The sequence below is a fragment of the Pecten maximus genome, chromosome 12 (genome assembly GCF_902652985.1).
Source record: "Pecten maximus chromosome 12, xPecMax1.1, whole genome shotgun sequence".
Taxonomy (NCBI): domain Eukaryota; kingdom Metazoa; phylum Mollusca; class Bivalvia; order Pectinida; family Pectinidae; genus Pecten; species Pecten maximus.
The window spans coordinates 11,270,722-11,292,607 of NC_047026.1; the positions used below are offsets into that span (position 1 = coordinate 11,270,722).

At 34.5% G+C, this 21,886-nt stretch overlaps 1 protein-coding gene across 1 annotated transcript; it reads right to left on the minus strand.

Annotated features, from left to right (window-relative positions):
* Nucleotides 1-516: 516 nt before the first annotated feature.
* Nucleotides 517-21,258, minus strand: LOC117339334 (prominin-1-A-like). The gene is made up of 26 exons (XM_033900866.1): nt 20,729-21,258; nt 19,825-19,880; nt 19,216-19,347; nt 18,803-18,876; nt 18,327-18,447; nt 17,971-18,037; nt 15,194-15,277; nt 14,085-14,293; nt 12,982-13,056; nt 11,994-12,057; nt 11,436-11,512; nt 10,847-10,920; nt 10,158-10,310; nt 9,147-9,270; nt 8,827-8,918; nt 8,138-8,222; nt 6,961-7,113; nt 6,368-6,454; nt 5,718-5,792; nt 4,497-4,550; nt 3,699-3,848; nt 3,278-3,367; nt 2,515-2,630; nt 2,200-2,223; nt 1,310-1,348; nt 517-894 (listed from the first exon to the last, which is right to left on the minus strand). The coding sequence occupies exons 1-26, from the start codon at nt 20,988-20,990 to the stop codon at nt 855-857; spliced, it is 2,577 nt and encodes an 858-aa protein (XP_033756757.1). The 5' UTR covers nt 20,991-21,258; the 3' UTR covers nt 517-854.
* Nucleotides 21,259-21,886: the final 628 nt, after the last annotated feature.

Genomic DNA, 21,886 nt, shown 5'->3' on the forward strand with positions numbered 1-21,886 from the left:
ATGTTTGTCAAATTATATTGTTTTATAAAATTGATCTTAGACCATGTGGCAACCGATGTAATCATCCATATATTTATTGCAAGCATCAGGAAGAAGCTGCGTTATCAAATGAGAAATACAAGTGACGAAGGTGCGAAATAAATTAACATTTTTTAAAATAACACACTGAAACATTTTTAAAAACCCCACTTAAGATATACACTGTTAACGTGCTTAATTTGACGAAATCCAACAATGACTGTCATAGAAAGCAATGTAGATAAAACTACAATTAGCGAAATCATAACGAAAAACGTTAAAATAATATTTCCGCTGTAATATGTACGTTTACCGTACATTGGATAAGCAAAGATATACCGGTATCAACAATTACCTAGCAATATATCAATGGAGTATATGTAACAATAGAATGTGAATGGTGAACTGATAAAATTCCGGACGGCAGGTAAAACACTAGGCAACATATGTATTCTTCCGATCCTGACATTCTATCACAACATTGATAAGAACAAAAGCTTTTGAAAAGATGATGTCGATTTTTAATTTGAAGGCTTTACTAAATCCAGCAATTATGTCGAACGTAGATTTATTAAACACAGACACCATTATGTTCATCATCTTGTTATAACTTTTTGCTTACTGGAAATGAAAATATCATTATACTCTTAAGAACTAATCCCCGGTGATCGTTGGGATTTTTGTCTTCTTTAACTTACAGTGTTACACCAAGTGTTATGGTTAAGGTTATGCACAATTTATATATAACAGCTATTCAAATCTGTATATAACAAAATTAGGAAAAATAATTATATTCTCATCCAATCGATTCTTTGTCCACAGTCTAGAGAAGGCTATCAATCATAAAAGTCCGGTGCCACTCTCCTATTGTTATACCTGCAAGGTAACAAGAGTAAATTTGGACTAATTAGCTGTCTTTATTAAATTTGATCATAATGGGAAATTCCCAAAGGGTTTCAGTAAACTGCTCTTCATAAGAAATAAATACTCATTGTATACGTACAAACAGACATTCAAGTGTTAATTTTTGACAAAGTCTAAAGTTATACCATAATTTCAAGATCAGAATTAATGGTCAAGAGTTACCAAAGGCAGCGGGATTAACCTTTTAGTCAAATTGTTTGTATTTCACCGCTGATAAGGTATGGTTAAATGTATTTTTAAAAGAATACTTTTTTTTATTCGCGAAAGGAATCCTACTAAAAGTACAGACTCGATTTCTGCTGAATATAAAGCGACACATCACGCTGAAATATGAAAATTGAAAGTTTTAACTATGACCACTACTTACCTTTTCATTGCGTTGTATCTAACTTCAAAGTAGTCAATACTGAAAATACATTTGAATTCAGATAATTATAGACGTTATAAGGGGAAAAACTGAGCGACTGCAAATAGTTATTTGCCAATAGTAACAGACAGTAGATTTTTAATAGACTTGTTTTTTACCGACATTTTTAAAGGAGGATAAAAAGCTCAGCACACCAACACATAAACAGGGGAATAAAAAAGAGAAAAATGATACGAGTAGTTGATACCGAGACTCGTCATAACTATATAAGGAAAAGAAAACGTGACTTGTATAGCTTGCGGTGCAAATTAAAAAGTGTATTGTAAATCAACCAATTTCTATTTGAAGACGTATTATGATAGTCATGGTAGTCAAAAGTAGAAAATATTTAATAATTTCAGTCACTGTACCATTAAGTTTTAATGAATCTTAATACAAATATTTCAATTCCTGTTTATGTAACGAGAATTAATACTAATGATGGAAGTTCATTTCGAACACTAGTAAAGTAAATATTGATAGCAAGCAACAGAACAGATAGATAACTATCGTTGTCTTATACAAATATGTTGACCAAAACAACATCTTAACTTTTATTGATTTTGGGTATGCAGAATTTTGATCCTTCCAATTGATGAAGATTATCATACTAAAAACACCTTGATTCTCATTTTGGGACTCCCTTTTTTATTTTATTTTTTATTTGAACTAGATTTATATGGCGTGATAAATGAAATAGAAGACGGTTATTCTTCAAGTACCCCTAGTCTAATTTTACATCTCAGGACGTTAGTTCGTTACATTGATTTGTGTTAGAATGACGTCTTACATCGGCATTCTTTATGTATTCATTGTATTTGATTACGTTTAAGTATTCCATTATTACTTACTCCTCGTTTTCAGGTTTCACTTCACTGAAAGGGCAAAAACATGTGGATTAATACAATCATTGAAGTATACAATATCTATGTAATTATGAATAGAATCGTTGTACATGCAAAAGATACGATATGAATTGCATGATCACTGCTTTCTCAAAGTTTGGCAACACTTGATTAGACTTGAACGTGTGTACTAACATGTGTATCATGTGATTTTCATATCTTTTCATTTCCCTTTTTAATAAGACCTTACTTATGATGGAAAGAAGAAAGAAAACTTCGACAACCATTTTGAGGTCAAAAAAGTCAGAGAAATCTACTTACTCATCGTAACCTTCATCTTCATTCATCTTTCTGTAATACTTGGACGCCCTTACAGCAATCACAACAGAGGGTACCGCAAACAACAGACCCCAGCCGAGTCCGAACCAGAAACCATTCTGTATGAAATATAAAATAAAAAATATCAAACACCAGCCGAGTCCGAACCAGAAACCATTCTGTATAAAATATATAATAAAAAATATCAAACACCAGCCGAATCCGAACCAGAAACCATTCTGTATAAAATATGTAATAAAAAATATCAAACACCAGGCGAGTCCGAACCAGAAACCATTCTGTATAAAATATATAATAAAAAATGTCAAACACTAGCCGAGTCCGAACCAGAAACCATTATGTATAAATATATAATAAAAGATATCAAACCACCGTAAGCACAAACCACCACGTAAAATCATAACATGTAAAACATCAAACCCAAACCGAGAACGAACCAGAAACTGTTCTTGCAAAATAAGTGATATCATATCTTTTCATGTCCGATCGGGGTATCGATTCCCAACCGCCTAGGTGAAAGGCAAGTGTCAAATATAATCAAAAACATCAAACCCCGGCGATACCAAGCCATACATCTCTCATGAACACAGCTTGTTTTAAACTTCGAAATATGATTTTGTCATTTCTGAGCACTTTGAACCCACGCGTCAGCATATGGACCGCAAGCACAAAATGTCCAGTACACTAAACAGTACTAATATCAATGATATTACATTTACAAAGTATTCCAGGATTTCAAACATACTAAAGCGTCCACGGTGTAACTACACAACATCGTCGTCATAGACTCGTACAGTGTCCACAGCGGTTGGCATTTAGCCACATCGTTGTACACCTGCAAATAATAACCAATTAGTTTTATCAGTAACATCAAAAATATTCCTATGCAGTTTTATAGCATCATCGAAGGAACTTTCGGAAATATCTTATTTAGGATTGAACAAGATAATGGACTGGTGCATTAACCGATAACCGAAGTGGAATAAATTGTCGCTACGCGCTATGTGTCAATGTTTGGTGTCCAATGATTATTGAATATCCAGAATGTCTTTCTTTCCATAAAAATATCTATTTTATTTATTGTGACAGTCAATATTTGATCATGGTTTTGGTCATTTAAGATCGAAATAACACAATAATATGAACATATTTAAACCACATCTTACCATATCCCGAACTTTAAGAATATAGGAATCAACATATGACAACATTTGGTTCTTGAAAGTCACAGCTGCTGCAGCCAAAACGGAAGTGACGTTGTTTTGAATCTGGTTGTCTGCTGCAGCAGCCGTCGCCAACACGTAGTCAATCTGTGCCTATAGCCAAAACGATACATGAATATATTTCAGTCGGTATAATGGTATATTTAACATTATAATCATAACAATATTTTATGGAATAATATATATATATATAAACAAAGAAATATATCATACAGTTTATGTATGTACATTTGAAATGAGCGGATACCAATTCAAACTGAGAACCTCGTGGCCTCTCTCATCTACCCGGAACACATTTAACAAAATATTTTGAGGCAAAACCAAGGATTATCTTTCTATGCTAATGACATTCGTTGAAATCTTCAAGTTTAAAAAAGTGTGTAGAACACTATCTAAAAGGTACACATCTAACGCATCAAAATTGTGTATGCAGGACACATTAAAATGATATATTAAATTATCATAGTCCCATTAACCTATGTAACAATAGAAATATTACTGTTTTCATTGTCTATCAAGAGAAACCAAATATGTTTACTTTTAGAGAAAAAGAAGACGTTATCAACAACAGGTATGGATTGGAAATGCATTAAGTGTTTTAGAAGAATTAGTTTACCATGACAATGTTGATATATTTACTGTAAACATTTATCATTATTGATAAATTTATTGTAAATATGGACAATTTAAAATTGTTGATACATTTACAATTATTTTTTTAAATACGAATTTGGCACTTACCGTGACTCCGCCTATAGAATTCTCCAAGGCGCTCAAGGATGTCTGCAAACTTGTCTAAAATGTAGATACAATACACTTGAAGTTACAACTAAACAAATAATAGGAAAAGTTCATATCGAACACAAAAGCGATTGAAACCTGTGTTTGCGAGCTTTATTATTATTATTTGATATTATGTTTTTTCTATTTCCAATGAAAATTCAAAACCACACACACAACAGATTGAAAAAAAATACATTGGCAATGTTATATTTATCTGCGTAACACAAACAATACATATAGCAAAATAAAGACGATATTACGTTTTGTTTGTTATGTTTTTAGGTGTTTAACGTCCTCCAAACAGCTAGGGCCATACGAGGACTGGTGTCAATGGGACGCCAACAGTCAGGGCCATACGAGGACTGGTGTCAATGGGACACCAACAGTCAGGGCCATACGAGGACTGGTGTCAATGGGACACCAACAGTCAGGGCCATACAAGGACGGATGTCAATGAGACACCAACAGTCAAGGTCATACGAGGACTGGTGTCAATGGGACATCAACAGCCAGGGCCATACGAGGACGGGTGTCAATGAGACACCAACAGCCAGGGCCATACGAGGACGGGTGTCAATGAGACACCATCAGCCAGGGCCATACAAGGACTGGTGTCAATGAGACACCATCAGCCAGGGCCATACGAGGATGGGTGTCTAGAGGGCCACCAACAGTCAGGGCCATACGAGGACGGATGTCAATGAGACACCAACAGTCAGGGCCATACGAGGACGGGTGTCAATGAGACACCAACAGCCAGGGCCATACGAGGACGGGTGTCAATGAGACACCATCAGCCAGGGCCATACAAGGACTGGTGTCAATGAGACACCATCAGCCAGGGCCATACAAGGACTGGTGTCAATGATACACCATCAGCCAGGGCCATACGAGGACTGTTGTCAATTTGGGGGAGGGGTGGGGGGACTTTTAGTCACCTTCTTCGATCCAGCGGCCCTTATTTTATGGCTATCCAATGTTCCCTGAACAGACAATATCAGAGAAACCATCCCCGACCCAGCATTGAGGCCCCACTATTAGTCGCCTCTTAGACCATGCAGTGGGATACAGCAGACTTATTTTTCCTCACTCCTGCACGGGTAAGATATCACGTTTTACCAGACTGTACCTCAATAATGATGTTACATCACCTGAGGTATGCACACTCGATTTAGTTACCTTTGCTGATTCCACGGCTGGTAATTCCACGTCCCGTATAGTAGTTGTTGTTGATATATGTGTCTGCCATCGTGACTAGAACAATACACATTACATTTTATATTATAAAATTCCCAAGCTTTAGTTTGATCAAATATGGTATCATAAAGAGTATAAGATTTGAAAAGGGGGTCAACACACAACGATAAAAGTCGTCCTAATCATATCAAACTGCCGGGAAAGTATCCTTATGTTGTAAAAGACCAAAAATAATGCAGGTCAACATCAATATGATAACAAGCTCCCAAATACAGAAATCTTGGTTTAAAGACTATCGTGTCTTTCGTTTTAGAATGTAGATTTTAATTTCTGGAATAAACATCACTGTTTAAGTATATGAATGGTTAAGAGGAAGAATATATTCATTATAAATTAGATACATCAGTTGAAATTTTCTTTATTACTTAAATTGAATAATAATGTCTTTCTTTGATAGTTTGAACAAAGGGATAGAGTAATATGGATATGGCAGCTCATTTCTTGAAATTTAATTATATTGGTAAAAAAAAAGCATAGGAAAGCTTTATATTTCTGAATAAATTGACAAAATTTTAACCAAAGCTTATAACCGCTAAAATAACTATTCAGGTAGTGTGAAATCTGGATTTTACCTGTGTGGTACCTGTACAGAGGTTCTTAATCGCCGTCATGGAGGATATGAGCGATGAGAAGTCAACTGACGTAATGGTTTGGGCAAGCTGTAAATGTAAGCTCGCATGTTAATATGACACGTTTCTTACAAGTAAAGTAAATATGCGTAATTGTGGACATTGCCCTCGACCATAAAACCATAACAATGAAATATGTGAAATGAAAAAAAAATGAATTTATTTCTATTTTTAAAATGTTTAGTGTCATAATGTAATATCAATGTAAATTGTTACAATTTTGTATATGTTAATCCTTCCGCAAATAGGGGATGTAACTCTGTCACTTGCATAGTTCGCATCATTTGAGACAACTTCGTATGATAACAAATAACGGTGGGGCTTTTTTTACACCAGATTAAAGTGACATGGGGAGGGAAATGTATAACACTGGTCACACAATATTATGTTGTAACGGACATTAATCAAATATCAAATTCAATATCAAATGTACTGGGGAACTATTAAATGATATAATGGCGTGACGAAACACAACACTTATTTTACTTTGCGATGATTTTTATCCTATACATGTAATACGGAAATACATAACCCACCGTGGAATTCATTGTCGCGAAGTCTATCGAGTCTATGCCGGAGTTCTTGAAGTCGGTTAAACTGTTCTGCATGTCTGTTGTAAGTACTTTGAAGTTTGAAAGGTCCACATTGTTGGTCATATCGTTTAACTGGGAGTCAATGTCCCCGAGATACTGGAGTAAAAAGACAATACCAAGGCATAAACGAAATCGTTATTTCTAAATCAAAATTGATACAACAAGGGCAATTACGAACAAAAAATAGTGACAAGGATACCATTGGAAAAGTCAAGGGGAATACTTTCTGGAACCCTAGCATTGTCAACTTCATCAACGACTGCCACCATGTAAATAGTAGATAAAATCTAAGTATGGTCATCTTCGCAAAATGGCAATCGGTGTGGGAATAACGGTGTCACTAGACATGCCAATGAGGGCATCCAAAATTTGCAGGATTAACAACAAAACACTAAAAAATTAACATTTTCCCCAAATGATCACGATTTGAAATAGATTTTCTGCAGAACTACTTTGTAAAGTAACGTTTATTTTGTTGCGTTTTGCTTCACACTCATCATTGTAGCTACATGTGTACACTACAGTTAAAACAAGAACTGATTATGTACAGAGTGCATAAACATGTAGAATAACATTCAAGACTTGAAATTAAATTTTAAATTTTTCTTTAAGCTTTTATGTTCAGTTTCTTTGCGATTTATTCCTTTTTTATTCTGATGGTGTTATTTGGTCCGAAATGACTTAAAATCAGACAGCCAAAACAACACAAAACGTCCACAGGTAGAGTACGACTTGGCAGAAGTAACAACAGTACTGCAGTCGTACTTAGTTTGCTGCATTCATAAAACAGATAAGCAGAATGATGAATTAGTGCACCAACAATGATTGTTATAGAAACCAATGTAGATAAACTACAATTAGTAAGCTTCCAGCACGAAATACGCTAAAATTAGGTTACCGCTAAAATATGTAGGTTTACAGTACCTGCTTCTTGTCACTGAGCTCGTAGCTAGGCTTTGGGGCCTCTCTGGGTCATAGATGTACAAGTACGTATATTCAATGTTCAAGTGTATGTCGTTTGTCCATGGTCCAACTTACACGATAACATGTGTCTGTTATACTTTACACATTACGAGTATGATACTGGGGAGTAATCTGTGTTTGCCGGACCAAGACCTACCTGTGAGTAGTTGAGAGCACTATCCAAAGGAAGTATGGCGTCAAGGTGTAGCAGGTTGAAAGGGGCTTTGTTGGCACGACATCCACTGAAAGTACAGAAACCTTATCAGACATCAATAGTTGACTTTGAGGATCATTTTATGTAGTAGTAACATCTTTATTTTTTTCTGCTAACAATATTGACGCAAACAACGACTTTCACGTGGGGCACAAGAAAAGATCAGTTCCTGCCGAATTTCACGAAGATATAAACTAGGTCTAACAAGGAAATTCATGTATGAGAAATAAAAATATAATAGAGATAGTTACTTCCCCTTTAAAATTTTCTTTTGGGAATGTATTGTTCAACTAGCCAGTCAAACGTGACGTATGCCACAGCATGGTAAGATAAATAGTATACTATATAATACATGTATATATTATGAAGTCAACGTGTTCTCGGGGTATGTTGCAGTGCTACCTGACCGAATGGTCACTAGTTCAAGTCCCGGTACGCCACTGTGATGTATTTTTGATCAGGATACTTAAGAATGCTGTGTTAAAGTCGACTAGACTATAAATTAGTACGTGGTAGGGCAGTGTCGTGTGTAACCTACTAGCGCGGAAATGGCAGCTCCGACTGTATGATCCCTAGCAATTTGAGGAACCATTAACTGGTAGATAAAGACCACTGTGAGAGGATATACTTACATGAGGAGACTGTACATGCTTATGCTGATTGACGCGTTACTTAACAACATTTCTCCCAAATTGAAACTCGACAAAGCTCCAGTGTCCAGAAACTGAAAGATTAAAAAACGTCACTGCTTATTTGTTTTTAAATGTAATAAATTACAGAAACAACAAAACAATCCTTGAAGAACAATAGTCATAACAAGAGCTTGTGGCTAAAGGAAGAGAAAACAACAAATATTTTCCTATAAAGTGCAAACTCTTCGCTAATGATAATTATCAACCCCAACAAACCAAAACCCCAACCATCCAAAAGGACAATGTATCTATATACTTACATCTTTGAATATGGTCAAGTCGATCATTGTCTGACAGATTTTCTCCAGGTTCCCGCCAATCATGAATGAGAGGGTGGTCAACAGCATAAGTAATCCGGCCAGGAGGAAGATGAGCGCTGTGGCTCTACAGGACAAATAGCCAGAAAAATGTTCATATAACGAGATGTCTATAAAACTAGAAATATAATTAACCGATCTGCAAGTTGAATAAAACTCTTTCAATTGTTCATTAAGAAGGATAGGTATTCAAGGAAAATTTTATGTTGCTTTATGTTCAGGTGAATTGTTTAGATAAATTGTTTAGATAAATTGTACAGATAAATTGTTTAGATAAATTGTTTAGATAAATTGTACCGATAAATTATTTAGATAAATTGTTTAGATAAATTGTACCGATAAATTATTTAGATAAATTGTTTAGATAAATTGTACAGTAAAATTGAATTTTACAGATAAATTTGTAAATATTTGTAAAAATTGTTTAGATAAATTGTTTAGATAAATTGTACCGATAAATTATTTAGATAAATTGTACAGATTAATTGTTTAGATAAATTGTACAGTAAAATTGAATTTTACAGATAAATTTGTAAATATAGTAAATATACAGGTAATTTTTTTTTTCTTTCATTATTTATTGATTTTTGGTTTGTGGATTAGAACCGGTCAGAATATACTCACGTGCATGTTGAATTGATTAAATTTCAGGCTTAATGCACATTTCCTTTCTGTAGTTTATCATCTGTTAAGAATCGTGTTGATTTACATAACATTGCTTGTATTTCTACGCTTTTCGACCCCTGGCACCCCTAATCTCACTTTGGAGAACGAAACAATGTTTCACTGGTTCATTCAAATTCAAATTTAAAGGTACTATGCTTGCTTTTTTGTTCTGTTTTTGTTGTTGTTGTTTTTTTAAATTTGTTGTTGTTGTTGTTGTTGTTTTTTAGTTGTTTTTTTATTATCATTATTTATTTATTTTTTTACAGTATTTCTGAATATTTGCCTTACATGATCATGAGACAGCCACCACAGCTGGGAATGCAGCCTCTTTCTGTCGGCCGGACGTTCTCTCCCAGGCATGCGCAGCCACACAGGATACCGATCATGAACATTAGAGGGACCAATGAGAATACGCCCATCAAACCATATCCGAAGTAAATTCTGTAAAATGTACACAAGACAAAAGTAATTGTTTCTGTGATAACATTGTCTTACAAGGATATTCAATGTTTGTAACATCCCACATACCTATGCTCATTCAGCAATTCACCAACAACTTAAGTAAATCATTTTCATTCAATGTAAATTGTATTTTTTCGATGGTTCCAGTTTCCGATTTGTATAAAACGTTGGAAGAAAAAATGTATTTTTCGAGTAAATATGAACAATAATAGTTTCCACTATTTCATTTTACGTTCAAAAGGCGCAAAAATTAGAGACTTACTTTAAATAATTACATTCAGAGTATAACATAGTAGTTCAGTTTCATGTCAAGTATGTTTATTTCTATGGTACGGTTTCAGTATTTTTATCAGAAATCAAACCTTTGATGTTATCTATTTGATGAAATAGTTGTTTTTTTTTTCAAGTATAGCTTCTTCACCTAAATTTCATTATCTGACTTGAACAACACGCAAGTGTCATGTCTTTGCTCACATCATTAATACTTTTTTTTTGGAAGTTCGTGACTTAGTTACCTGTACAGGTCGTAATCTTTTGCAGTTGTGAAAAGAGTATTCATGTCTGCCTTTATTTTATCTGTAGGGAACTCCTGGAATGAGAGTTTAGATTGTATACTATTTGATGTATGACAAAGAGATTCAATGTTACTTGATAATAAATTACAAAACAGGGTAAGTTTAGCTTATATCTATTTAAAGCTTCAAATTGTAAAACTCAGCAAAGCAAGTGTACAACAATTAATCAAGTATAACTTCAAAGGAATTGCGATATACTGGTGAATCATATATCAAAACTCCCCCTAGCGGATACAGCCAATTTCAGTCACCGGAACCGGAAATGGACAACACGTGTATATTATTCCAGGAGCTAGAATCCATAAATAGAACAAGAGGTTATGGCAGTGAATATGTGTGTTAAATTTTATCGAATCAAATTAAAAATTGAAGTCGGTAATGCGAGGACGTTGCTGAGCTATGTACATGTACTACGGTATAAATATGTAGGTATGGGCAGATAACTATATGCCATGACGGTTCGCTGCCAGGGGAACACACGTTATTGTCACAAGATCTTAAATGTTTTAAAATTGTAATATAAACTTACCGAGTCGAGGTTACTCATAAGGCTGTCTATCATGGTATTGAGTGTGCTCTTGAATGTATTCATCGTCGTTTGAAGTGCTTAAATAAATTTTCAAAAATCAGTCTATTTAAATTCTTTCTTTAGGATATCGTAAATCGATGTGTAGTCTTTACGAAAATCATTAAAAATGTACCGTTGGCAGTTTTGGCGGTTCATTTTTCTTATTTTTCCATGAGATTAAAAGGTATAGATTTTCACATCAACACCTAGCTTTTCCAATTAACTGTCCCAGACATTCATGGCGATATCTTTAAGGTACTTTGATTGATGTTATCAATGTATGCACATTTAAAAATATTGATTCATAAGAAGGAGTACATTTTCAAGAAGACAATAATAGCATTATGGCGATACAAAAATCAAAGCATTCCATGTTTTCTTTTCTTTTTTCTATCCTTTTTCTCTCTCTTTTTTTTTTACATAGATCGTATTTATTTTCTCTCTCCAATGTAACTCACATTGCCGATATATTATAATGGAGATGTATTTTTCTGTATACACTACCCTACATGTACTTACAGTCTCGTACAGTTACCGTGGAGCTGTTCACTGTGGTGGCTATGCCGTCTAGTGCTGAACTGGCCTGTAGACATTACGGAACCCAATTCAGCAAATCATACCAATAATGAACTAAACAGTAATATATAATTTAATTTTTTTTCTGTTTTTAAGTTTTTAGTCAGGGATATTAAACAGTTTCAAGTCGAAGACGCGTACATACGGAACTCGAGACTAGAAAAAAACGACTATGCTCTCACATCAGAAACACAGCAACAATATTGGAATTAAACCGAGAAATCAAACTTCCGGGATGTTGAACATTTCCCAGAAAACTTAGCAGTAGACATCAGCATCGATATGTTGTACCATCTACTCTATGACCCTGGGCATCAACGGTACCACAGAGACAGATTTGGATAAAATAAGCAGCAGTGATCTTGGCCTTGACCGACAAAATACTCAAACTTAAACTTGTCCGAGATATTATAGTCCTTTATCAGTGTGTGAAAGTTGATCCAAATCCATCTAGGAATGAAGGTGCTAGAGTGCTGACAAACTTGGGCGTTACGTGTGTGGATAGAAAAACTACAGTCCCCATTAGTTTCACCGGTAGAGGACTAAAGAGCAAAAAGTCTATTTGGTAGTCGATCACTCGACAATGTCATAATGAGTTGTGTCTGAAGGAGTCCATAGCTCAAAAATTATATGTTTGTATTTGCATAATTCTGATTAGCTAATTGTTATTTTTGAATTGAAAAAAAAATGACGGTACAATGTATCTTTGCTCGCATACACACTAGATTATGGAATGACATCACATTTATAAATGAAAAAAAAAAAATTCCCTTATTACTTAAATGAATTTAAGCTAAACGTTTCTTCAAAATTATGTCGATGACCTTGAATAAACACAGGAATAATGTTAACCGTGTGTCACGTGACATCAATGATGACGTTACGTTCTCTACAAATTGACTTATGAAGGAGGCGCAAGAACGGGACCTACCGAATTAGCGATCCCAGTAAGGTTCTGGGCCACCACGGCGTCCACTGCTGACTGTGTAGAGGTTAGGTCTGGTAGCTATGGAGAAAGACGACAGCTTAGTCTATAATGTCATAATAAAAATTACCATTTCACAAATAAAACAGAAAAAATAAACGTTTTTGGTTATCGAAAACACGTGGAAGAATTTATTTGAAAAAAAGGAACAAAAATCTAAATGAACTTTTACAAAGCACTCATCTTACACATGTTACAAACTATAAATGAATCTTTACTGCAGTCGTATTAGATGTTCGAAAAACGTTCATCAAACGATATATTTAAAAAAAAAATTGACCGCTAAATAATCATTGTATCTTTTACCATTAGCGATGTGTTATATAGTATGTGTCAATTATCGGAAGCAACTCTATGAAAACAAAACTATATTAGCCAACAGAAAATCGTCATACATTGGTTTGCGGGTGTCGTCAATGAACAAAAAAAACGCTTACTCCTCCGGAACGCACGGTCCTATTTCTTTATTTCTATATTGATGTTTTTAGCCGTTAGCCAGCATCCCACATATAAACTTCTATGAATATTGGCATCGGTTAAGTATATACATGTATTTCATCATATTTTTGGAATAATTCATTATTCAAAACTTGAGAAATATATTATTTTTCTTTTAGTTAATGCATATTTCCGTCTATATTTAAACATATGTTAAGACTTTAAAATTGTCCCTGACTTTCCTTCTCGATGTTCACAATTTTACCCCTTATCTACATGTATGACTAGATTCATATTTAAAAGGTACTACTGAATTTCACTTAAATTTCGCGAACTTACCTTTCCAGACATATATTCGCAAATCCATGATTTCGCAAACGCAATCTAGTTGTGTGACATTAAATTCACGAATGATGAGCTATTAGAGTCATGGACTCGACAAGACTCCTATTTCGGTAACCGAAAGCTTGTTCGCACAAATTATCCCGAAGAATTTGAATCGACTCTCCTCGAGGATTAACGCGAAAATAAATCTCACGCGAAAAATAAGTGATATACAGTATTCACATGTGTTATTTTAACAGTAGGAAAGATAGTGTGAAACATCTTACCGTAGAGAAGTCAGCACTCATACTGAGCCCGGATGTAGAGAAGCTATCACACGCCGTGGTAGGTACACAGTCACTGGAACACATGGACTTCGTCGTGGTAATGTCTGAGGAGAGAGTACTGAGGGACGAGTCCAAAGTATTGGCCGCACTCTTTAGAGCCGTGACGTCACTTATCACTTGCGCCATATTTGTGCTTATGGAATTTAGCGCTAGAGACAATCAAAATGAAACAATTGTAAAAAGAATAAATGTCCCTGCATTAGTTGAAATAGTTAATAGTTAATTATCAATAATTATCAAAGGGGGTTTGGTCGTGTGAAAATGTCATGGTCCCTTTCACCAATGACAAGTCCATGATTGACAGTGAAATTGTATGATGTCCCTTACATCACTGGCAAGTCCTTGATTGACAGTTAAATTGTATGGTGTCCCTTACATCACTGACAAATCCTAGATTGACAATTAAATTGTATGATGCCCCTTACATCACTGACAAGTCATAGATTGACAGTTAAATTGTATGATGTCCCTTACATCGCTGACAAGTCCTTGATTGACAGTTAAATTGTATGGTGTCTCTTACATCACTGACAAATCCTAGATTGACAATTAAATTGTATGATGCCCCTTACATCACTGACAAGTCATAGATTGACAGATAAATTGTATGGTGTCCCTTACATCACTGAAAAATCCTAGATTGACAAATAAATTGTATGATGTCCCTTACATCACTGACAAGTCCATGATTGACAATTAAATCGTATGATGCATTTTTATAGTTATTATTCTGCATATAAATACAATGTAAATACTAAACACAACAACTAAATGTGCTGTTCGCTTACGTAGTCCATCAAAACATCTCTCCGATTGTCATGGAAATCTAGGGTTTTTCAGTGATATCAATGCTATTGATAAAAAAACCAGGATTCAGGATATCTTGAAGTGTCCATGTTGAATATTGCCATTTTCCATACAATTTTTCGAAGCCTATATTGGTTGTCCATTACATAATCAGCCTTAATTTAAACCACATTTTTATCTTAAAAAGAAAAGAAAAAAAAAGAACGAAAGAAAAAACAAGAGATGAGATTTGTTGTACTTACTAGTGTCCAGCGCGATCACAGAGTTGATAACCGTAGTGATATCGAGGGTCGAACTTATAGCATTGTACACCAGCGGACCAAGATCTGAGGAGTAACATAAAATATAAACAAGATCTGGGGAGTAACATATAACATAAACAAGATCTGGGGAGTAACATAAAACATAAACAAGATCTGGGTAGTAACATAAAACATAAACAAAATCTTGGGAGTAACATCAAATATAAACAAGATCTGGGGAGTAACATAAAATATAAACAAGATCTGGGGAGTAACATATAACATAAACAAGATCTGGGGAGTAACATATAACATAAACAAAATCTTGGGAGTAACATATAACATAAACAAAATCTTGGGAGTAACATAAACAAGATCTGTGGAGTAACATACAACATAAACAAGATCTGGGGAGTAACATACAACATAAACAAGATCTGGGGAGTAACATAAAACATAAACAAGATCTGGGGAGTAACATACAACATAAACAAGATCTGGGGAGTAACATAAAATATACACAAGATCTGGGGAGTAACATATAACATAAACAAGATCTGTGGAGTAACATATAACATAAACAAGATCTGGGGAGTAACATACAACATAAACAAGATCTGGGGAGTAACATAAACAAGATCTGTGGAGTAACATACAACATAAACAAGATCTGGGGAGTAACATACAACATAAACAAGATCTGGGGAGTAACATAAAACATAAACAAGATCTGGGGAGTAACGTAAAACATAAACAAGATCTGAGGAGTAACATAAAATATAAACAAGATCTGGGGAGTAACATACAACATAAACAAGATCTGTGGAGTAACATAAACAAGATCTGGGGAGTAACATAAAATATAAACAAGATCTGAGGAGTAACACAAAATATAAACAAGATCTGGGGAGTAACATAAAACATAAACAAGATCTGGGGAGTAACATATAACATAAACAAGATCTGGGGAGTAACATACAACATAAACAAGATCTGGGGAGTAACATACAACATAAACAAGATCTGGGGAGTAACATACAACATAAACAAGATCTGGGGAGTAACATACAACATAAACAAGATCTGGGGAGTAACATAAAACATAAACAAGATCTGGGGAGTAACATAAAACATAAACAAGATCTGGGGAGTAACATAAACAAGATCTGTGGAGTAACATACAACATAAACAAGATCTGGGGAGTAACATACAACATAAACAAGATCTGGGGAGTAACATAAAACATAAACAAGATCTGGGGAGTAACGTAAAACATAAACAAGATCTGAGGAGTAACATAAAATATAAACAAGATCTGGGGAGTAACATACAACATAAACAAGATCTGTGGAGTAACATAAACAAGATCTGGGGAGTAACATAAAATATAAACAAGATCTGAGGAGTAACACAAAATATAAACAAGATCTGGGGAGTAACATAAAACATAAACAAGATCTGGGGAGTAACATATAACATAAACAAGATCTGGGGAGTAACATACAACATAAACAAGATCTGGGGAGTAACATACAACATAAACAAGATCTGGGGAGTAACATACAACATAAACAAGATCTGGGGAGTAACATACAACATAAACAAGATCTGGGGAGTAACATAAAACATAAACAAGATCTGGGGAGTAACATAAACAAGATCTGGGAAGTAACATAAAACATAAACAAGATCTGGGGAGTAACATATAACATAAACAAGATCTTGGGAGTAACATAAACAAGATCTAGGGAGTAACATAAACAAGATCTGGGAAGTAACATAAAACATAAACAAGATCTGGGTAGTAACATACAACATAAACAAGATCTGGGGAGTAACATACAACATAAACAAGATCTGGGGAGTAACATACAACATAAACAAGATCTGGGGAGTAACATACAACATAAACAAGATCTGGGGAGTAACATACAACATAAACAAGATCTGGGGAGTAACATAAAATATAAACAAGATCTGGGTAGTAACATACAACATAAACAAGATCTGGGGAGTAACATAAAATATAAACAAGATCTGGGTAGTAACATACAACATAAACAAGATCTGGGGAGTAACATACAACATAAACAAGATCTGGGGAGTAACATATAACATAAACAAGATCTGGGGAGTAACATACAACATAAACAAGATCTGAGGAGTAACATAAAACATAAACAAGATCTGGGGAGTAACATAAAACATAAACAAGATCTGGGTAGTAACATACAACATAAACAAGATCTGGGGAGTAACATAAAACATAAACAAGATCTGGGGAGTAACATAAACAAGATCTGGGGAGTAACATACAACATAAACAAGATCTGGGGAGTAACATAAAACATAAACAAGATCTGGGGAGTAACAAAAAACATGAACAAGATCTGGGGAGTAACATAAAATATAAACATGAAGCTCTATCAAAGATACAAACGACTCGTTCAATGCTGTCTATATATGTTCATAATATATTCATAATATATTTCATAACTAACATTTTTTTTCTACCGGAGGCGTGTATGATGTAAGAAGATAATGCATACATAGCATTGGGTGGGAAACTTTAAAAGATACATAATGTTATATTAACTCCAGGAATAAAATATTATACTGTATATGTAAAAAAGCATTCAATATCAGCATCCCAAATCATAGGCTGAAAACTTTGCTACAGTGTGTAATAACAAATTATCAAAACATTCTAAAATTAGCATATGATATGTACATTCAGTACATATGTTATACGTATATGTAACCCCTACTCACTAACCTCCTATATCCGAGATGACAGCACGGCTAACGATGTCATACATGTCCAATGCGATATAAGAAAATTCCTGAAACATTAACAAAATATTGTTTTCGGTATGGTATTATTAGGATGTGTCAGGAATTTACTCTTTAAAAAGGTCACATTAAGTATTTGTAGAATTGTTTTATTAATTTTTTGAATATGTTTATATATACACAAAAATGCGTAATTATATGACATTGTAACATAATTCAAAGGGAGAGCATTGCTTCCATTTATGATGATATAATGGCAGATTTGTCATTTGGTTAAATAATAATTAAGTGTGGTTCAAACAAAATCTTCACATCGAATGGGGGATAACTCCCACTCACGCTGGCCGAGTTGTTGACGTAAGATGATAAATCGTCTAAGTTATCAGCGATGGTGACATCAGCGTAGTCCAGTGCCTTGGTAAATCGGTCGTTAGTGGAATACACACAAGCTGCAGAAGCCCTGCAAAAGATAATCAAGTTATACAGTACACAATTCACTAGGAAACCGTCACAAAATCACCGGGAAAAAACACCGGGAAACAATCACAAAATCACCGGAAAAACACTACAAAAACACCGGGAAGCCGTCTCAAAATCACCGCCCGGGAAACCGTAAAAAAAGCCACCGGGAAAACCATCACAAAAACACAGGCCAACCATCACAAAATCACCAGCAAGCTGTCAAAAAAAGGCAATGCAACATTATGTCGTCAACAAGGCATAGTGTCGTTAATAGGATATGAAGCACTCATAAAATGCTACCTCACAAGAAAAAGATTTCCAACCGAACGACAGACCTACGTTTGAATACTTACAATAAACAAATCGAGAGAAGAAACAGCGCCTGCGCAAAACCCATTCTCTTACAGCCCTCATTTTCGTCGTAAATCTGGAATAATTGAGAAACATAAATTGATAGATAGTTTAGACGTTACCTATCAATATGTTTTACTTTTCTGGATTAATATTTTCTCAGTAACCCTCATCATACGAGGATCTATAAAGAGACTGTGTCCCAATCTTACCATATATCATAAGGTTATAATTCTCATAATAATTATCATAACGTATTCATTTTACCAAAAAATATTGTCGAGAATGAATGCCGAGTAAGAGTTGCCTATAAGGCATAATGTGTTTAAACTCAGTTTCTACACTTTGTGTATATATTGAATATAGATCAAATGTTATATAGATACGAGTTTATACATCTGAAATTTCACAATACCTGTTTCAGATCGCCACCGCAATTACCACAACACCGACAGCAGCAGAAACAGCATCCACAGAGCGGCATGAAGATAACGTAGAGGAGTCCGAGTACAAAACAGATACCAAACCCCATAGCGTAGTTTACCAGCTGAGGAGAGAGGAAACACGGGTTCTGTCTATGATTTGCTTTCTTAATAATTTATAAGAACAGGAATCAAGGGATATACAAATATAGCTAGGAAATAGAGAGGATCGCACAGTGCAAAACATGCAGAACAGCTACTTTGATCGGTCATGTTCAAACCACGGACACGTCAATCCAAAATTTTGCAGGGGGTTCACATAAGTCGCCTCTTACGCACACGCTGTTGTTACATCAGGTATATTCCACTGAGTGATTATACACTTCTGATGGATACTTGTTTATTTGGGACCGCAATTTGCTTATACATGTATGTTGTTGTTTTTATTTATTTATTTTTTGTTTTTGTTTTTGTTTTTTTGTTAATCTAGTTAATTTTAGTTCTTTGTTTTCCTACATAATATACTAACGTTAAGCAAGCTTTACTTCCGGTTTTAACAATTTTATCAAAATGGTTTATAATTTGCATTTCATTTTACTCACCTCCATATAGCGTTCTCCAATATCAAAGTTGTTATTTAAAACATCTTTGATCAGACCTGCGAAAAATGAAGTTTTGATAGAAATTGTTCCAATAGAATCATTATACCATGCCATCACGCGTACCAAAAATGAAGCAAATGAATCGATATCATGCTTCGTACTTTTAACCTATTACATTAGATATGATAACATGTAAATATAAGTTGTTTTATTAAAATGTGGACATATATTTTGCTACATCAGAAATAAAATCGCAAAAAAAGCGTACTATCGAAGTTGTGTTTCATTTTAGGATTAACTTGAATTCATTTTTATATTACGGAAATATGACACATACAAAAACGGAGATTACTCTAAATAAACAACATATTCAAGTGTATCCTTATAATTTAATTTACTATACACATTCCCTATACAATCCACTTTAATCATTGAACTCTTTTCTCTTAGATATTATTACGCCCGTTGTATCAATCAATCAAAAGCGACGTTACAAACGCCGACGTCACTTTTACGTTATGGGCTGATGGCATAAATGTTTTAAGCCAATGAAAATGCTTGTTACAAACAAACTTGACTTATCAACTATAAACTACTGTGTAATGTTACGCCAGACACATGATCCCAATACAGATAATGGATACTTTATCTCAGAGAAAGCATACCTATTTTAATCATTCTTTACCATAATAATGTCAGAAATGTTATTAAAAGAATATAAATTTCAACAACGCCTAATAATGGAATCATTTATATATAGCTGTTTAAATGAGAACGAAGAAAACCAAACAAAATCTCAAAATCAATTTCGAAAAAAAACAAACATTTTTTTTCAATTTAAAGCATTTTCATTTCTTAAACAATATCAATTCCTATCCCTGTGTAACATTTCGATAACACTTACTAAACGGGAAATCATTTGGTTGAACTGTGTTGATAAAACTTCTGGTGAAGGCAAATAGCAAGCCGAGTCCGTCATCTGAGTAGGAGTTGACGGTCTTGTAGGCGATGCCCGTGGGTGGTGATCCCCACGTGACTGTCCCGTTCCCCCAGGCCGTGTTCCCGTAGGTATCTGAGATAGTTGCTGCCGACACCACACCAACCCCTGTAGCGGATACCAGCACCAGGAGGCACCCCAGCCACATACAGTCCAATCTCGCCACCATGTTTTAAAATGTGTCAAGTAAGAAACATTTTTACATGGTTTTGAAACAATAAAACACGTTCCCTTCCTAAAAGAATGTCAGTATATCAGAATCCTCAGTGAGTTCACACTGTAAACACAAATGCAGTCGAAATCTTTATCCCGCCGTATACGTTTGGAGGAATATTTCAAACGGTATTCAAACACATATTTGTTTTACATACGTAATTTAGTCCGCTCTTGTCCTTGTTAAATGTCACAATATAATTATATCTATATACCAATCTATTATAACAATAAATGATAAATAATTTCTCTCTAAGTATCCAATACTGGTATTTAGTTTAGGTCACTGGAATAACGGGTAAGTATAAGGAGGTACAAGAGAGGATAGATTATGTGTTTATGAAATAAAAAGACAAATCATAATTGTAAAATATTTAATAAGATTATCATGACGCGACTTTCGTTCCCCATACAGTGCCTCTTGCTTAATCTCCTTTTACACAGGACAAGTAAAATTGGGTTAGACCTTGTACAAACAAAAAATAGTCGCTGTGAAATAATCCGGATTAGAGTTGCTTTTATTGTTATATTTAAATACATGTCATGCCCTTTGATCAATTCGTATGTTGAAAAACTAGTTTAATCTAGATTATATCTGTTATTGTAGGCGAATAGCTCTTCCATATAAAATACTTTCTTATTATATTTTACACAACAATGGGGTATACAATATTAGTGTAATGGCAATGTTGATAATTATCAAGGATACTACCAGGTCAGAAATCCTATTAATTATTACTATTTAATTATTTCTTTTTCAGTTCTGTACCAGCTGCTGATTGGTCAGCATCGGGTCACATGTTATTCTATTCAATATCGAGTTGCAATCTGTGACAGTGATAAAACATCGTA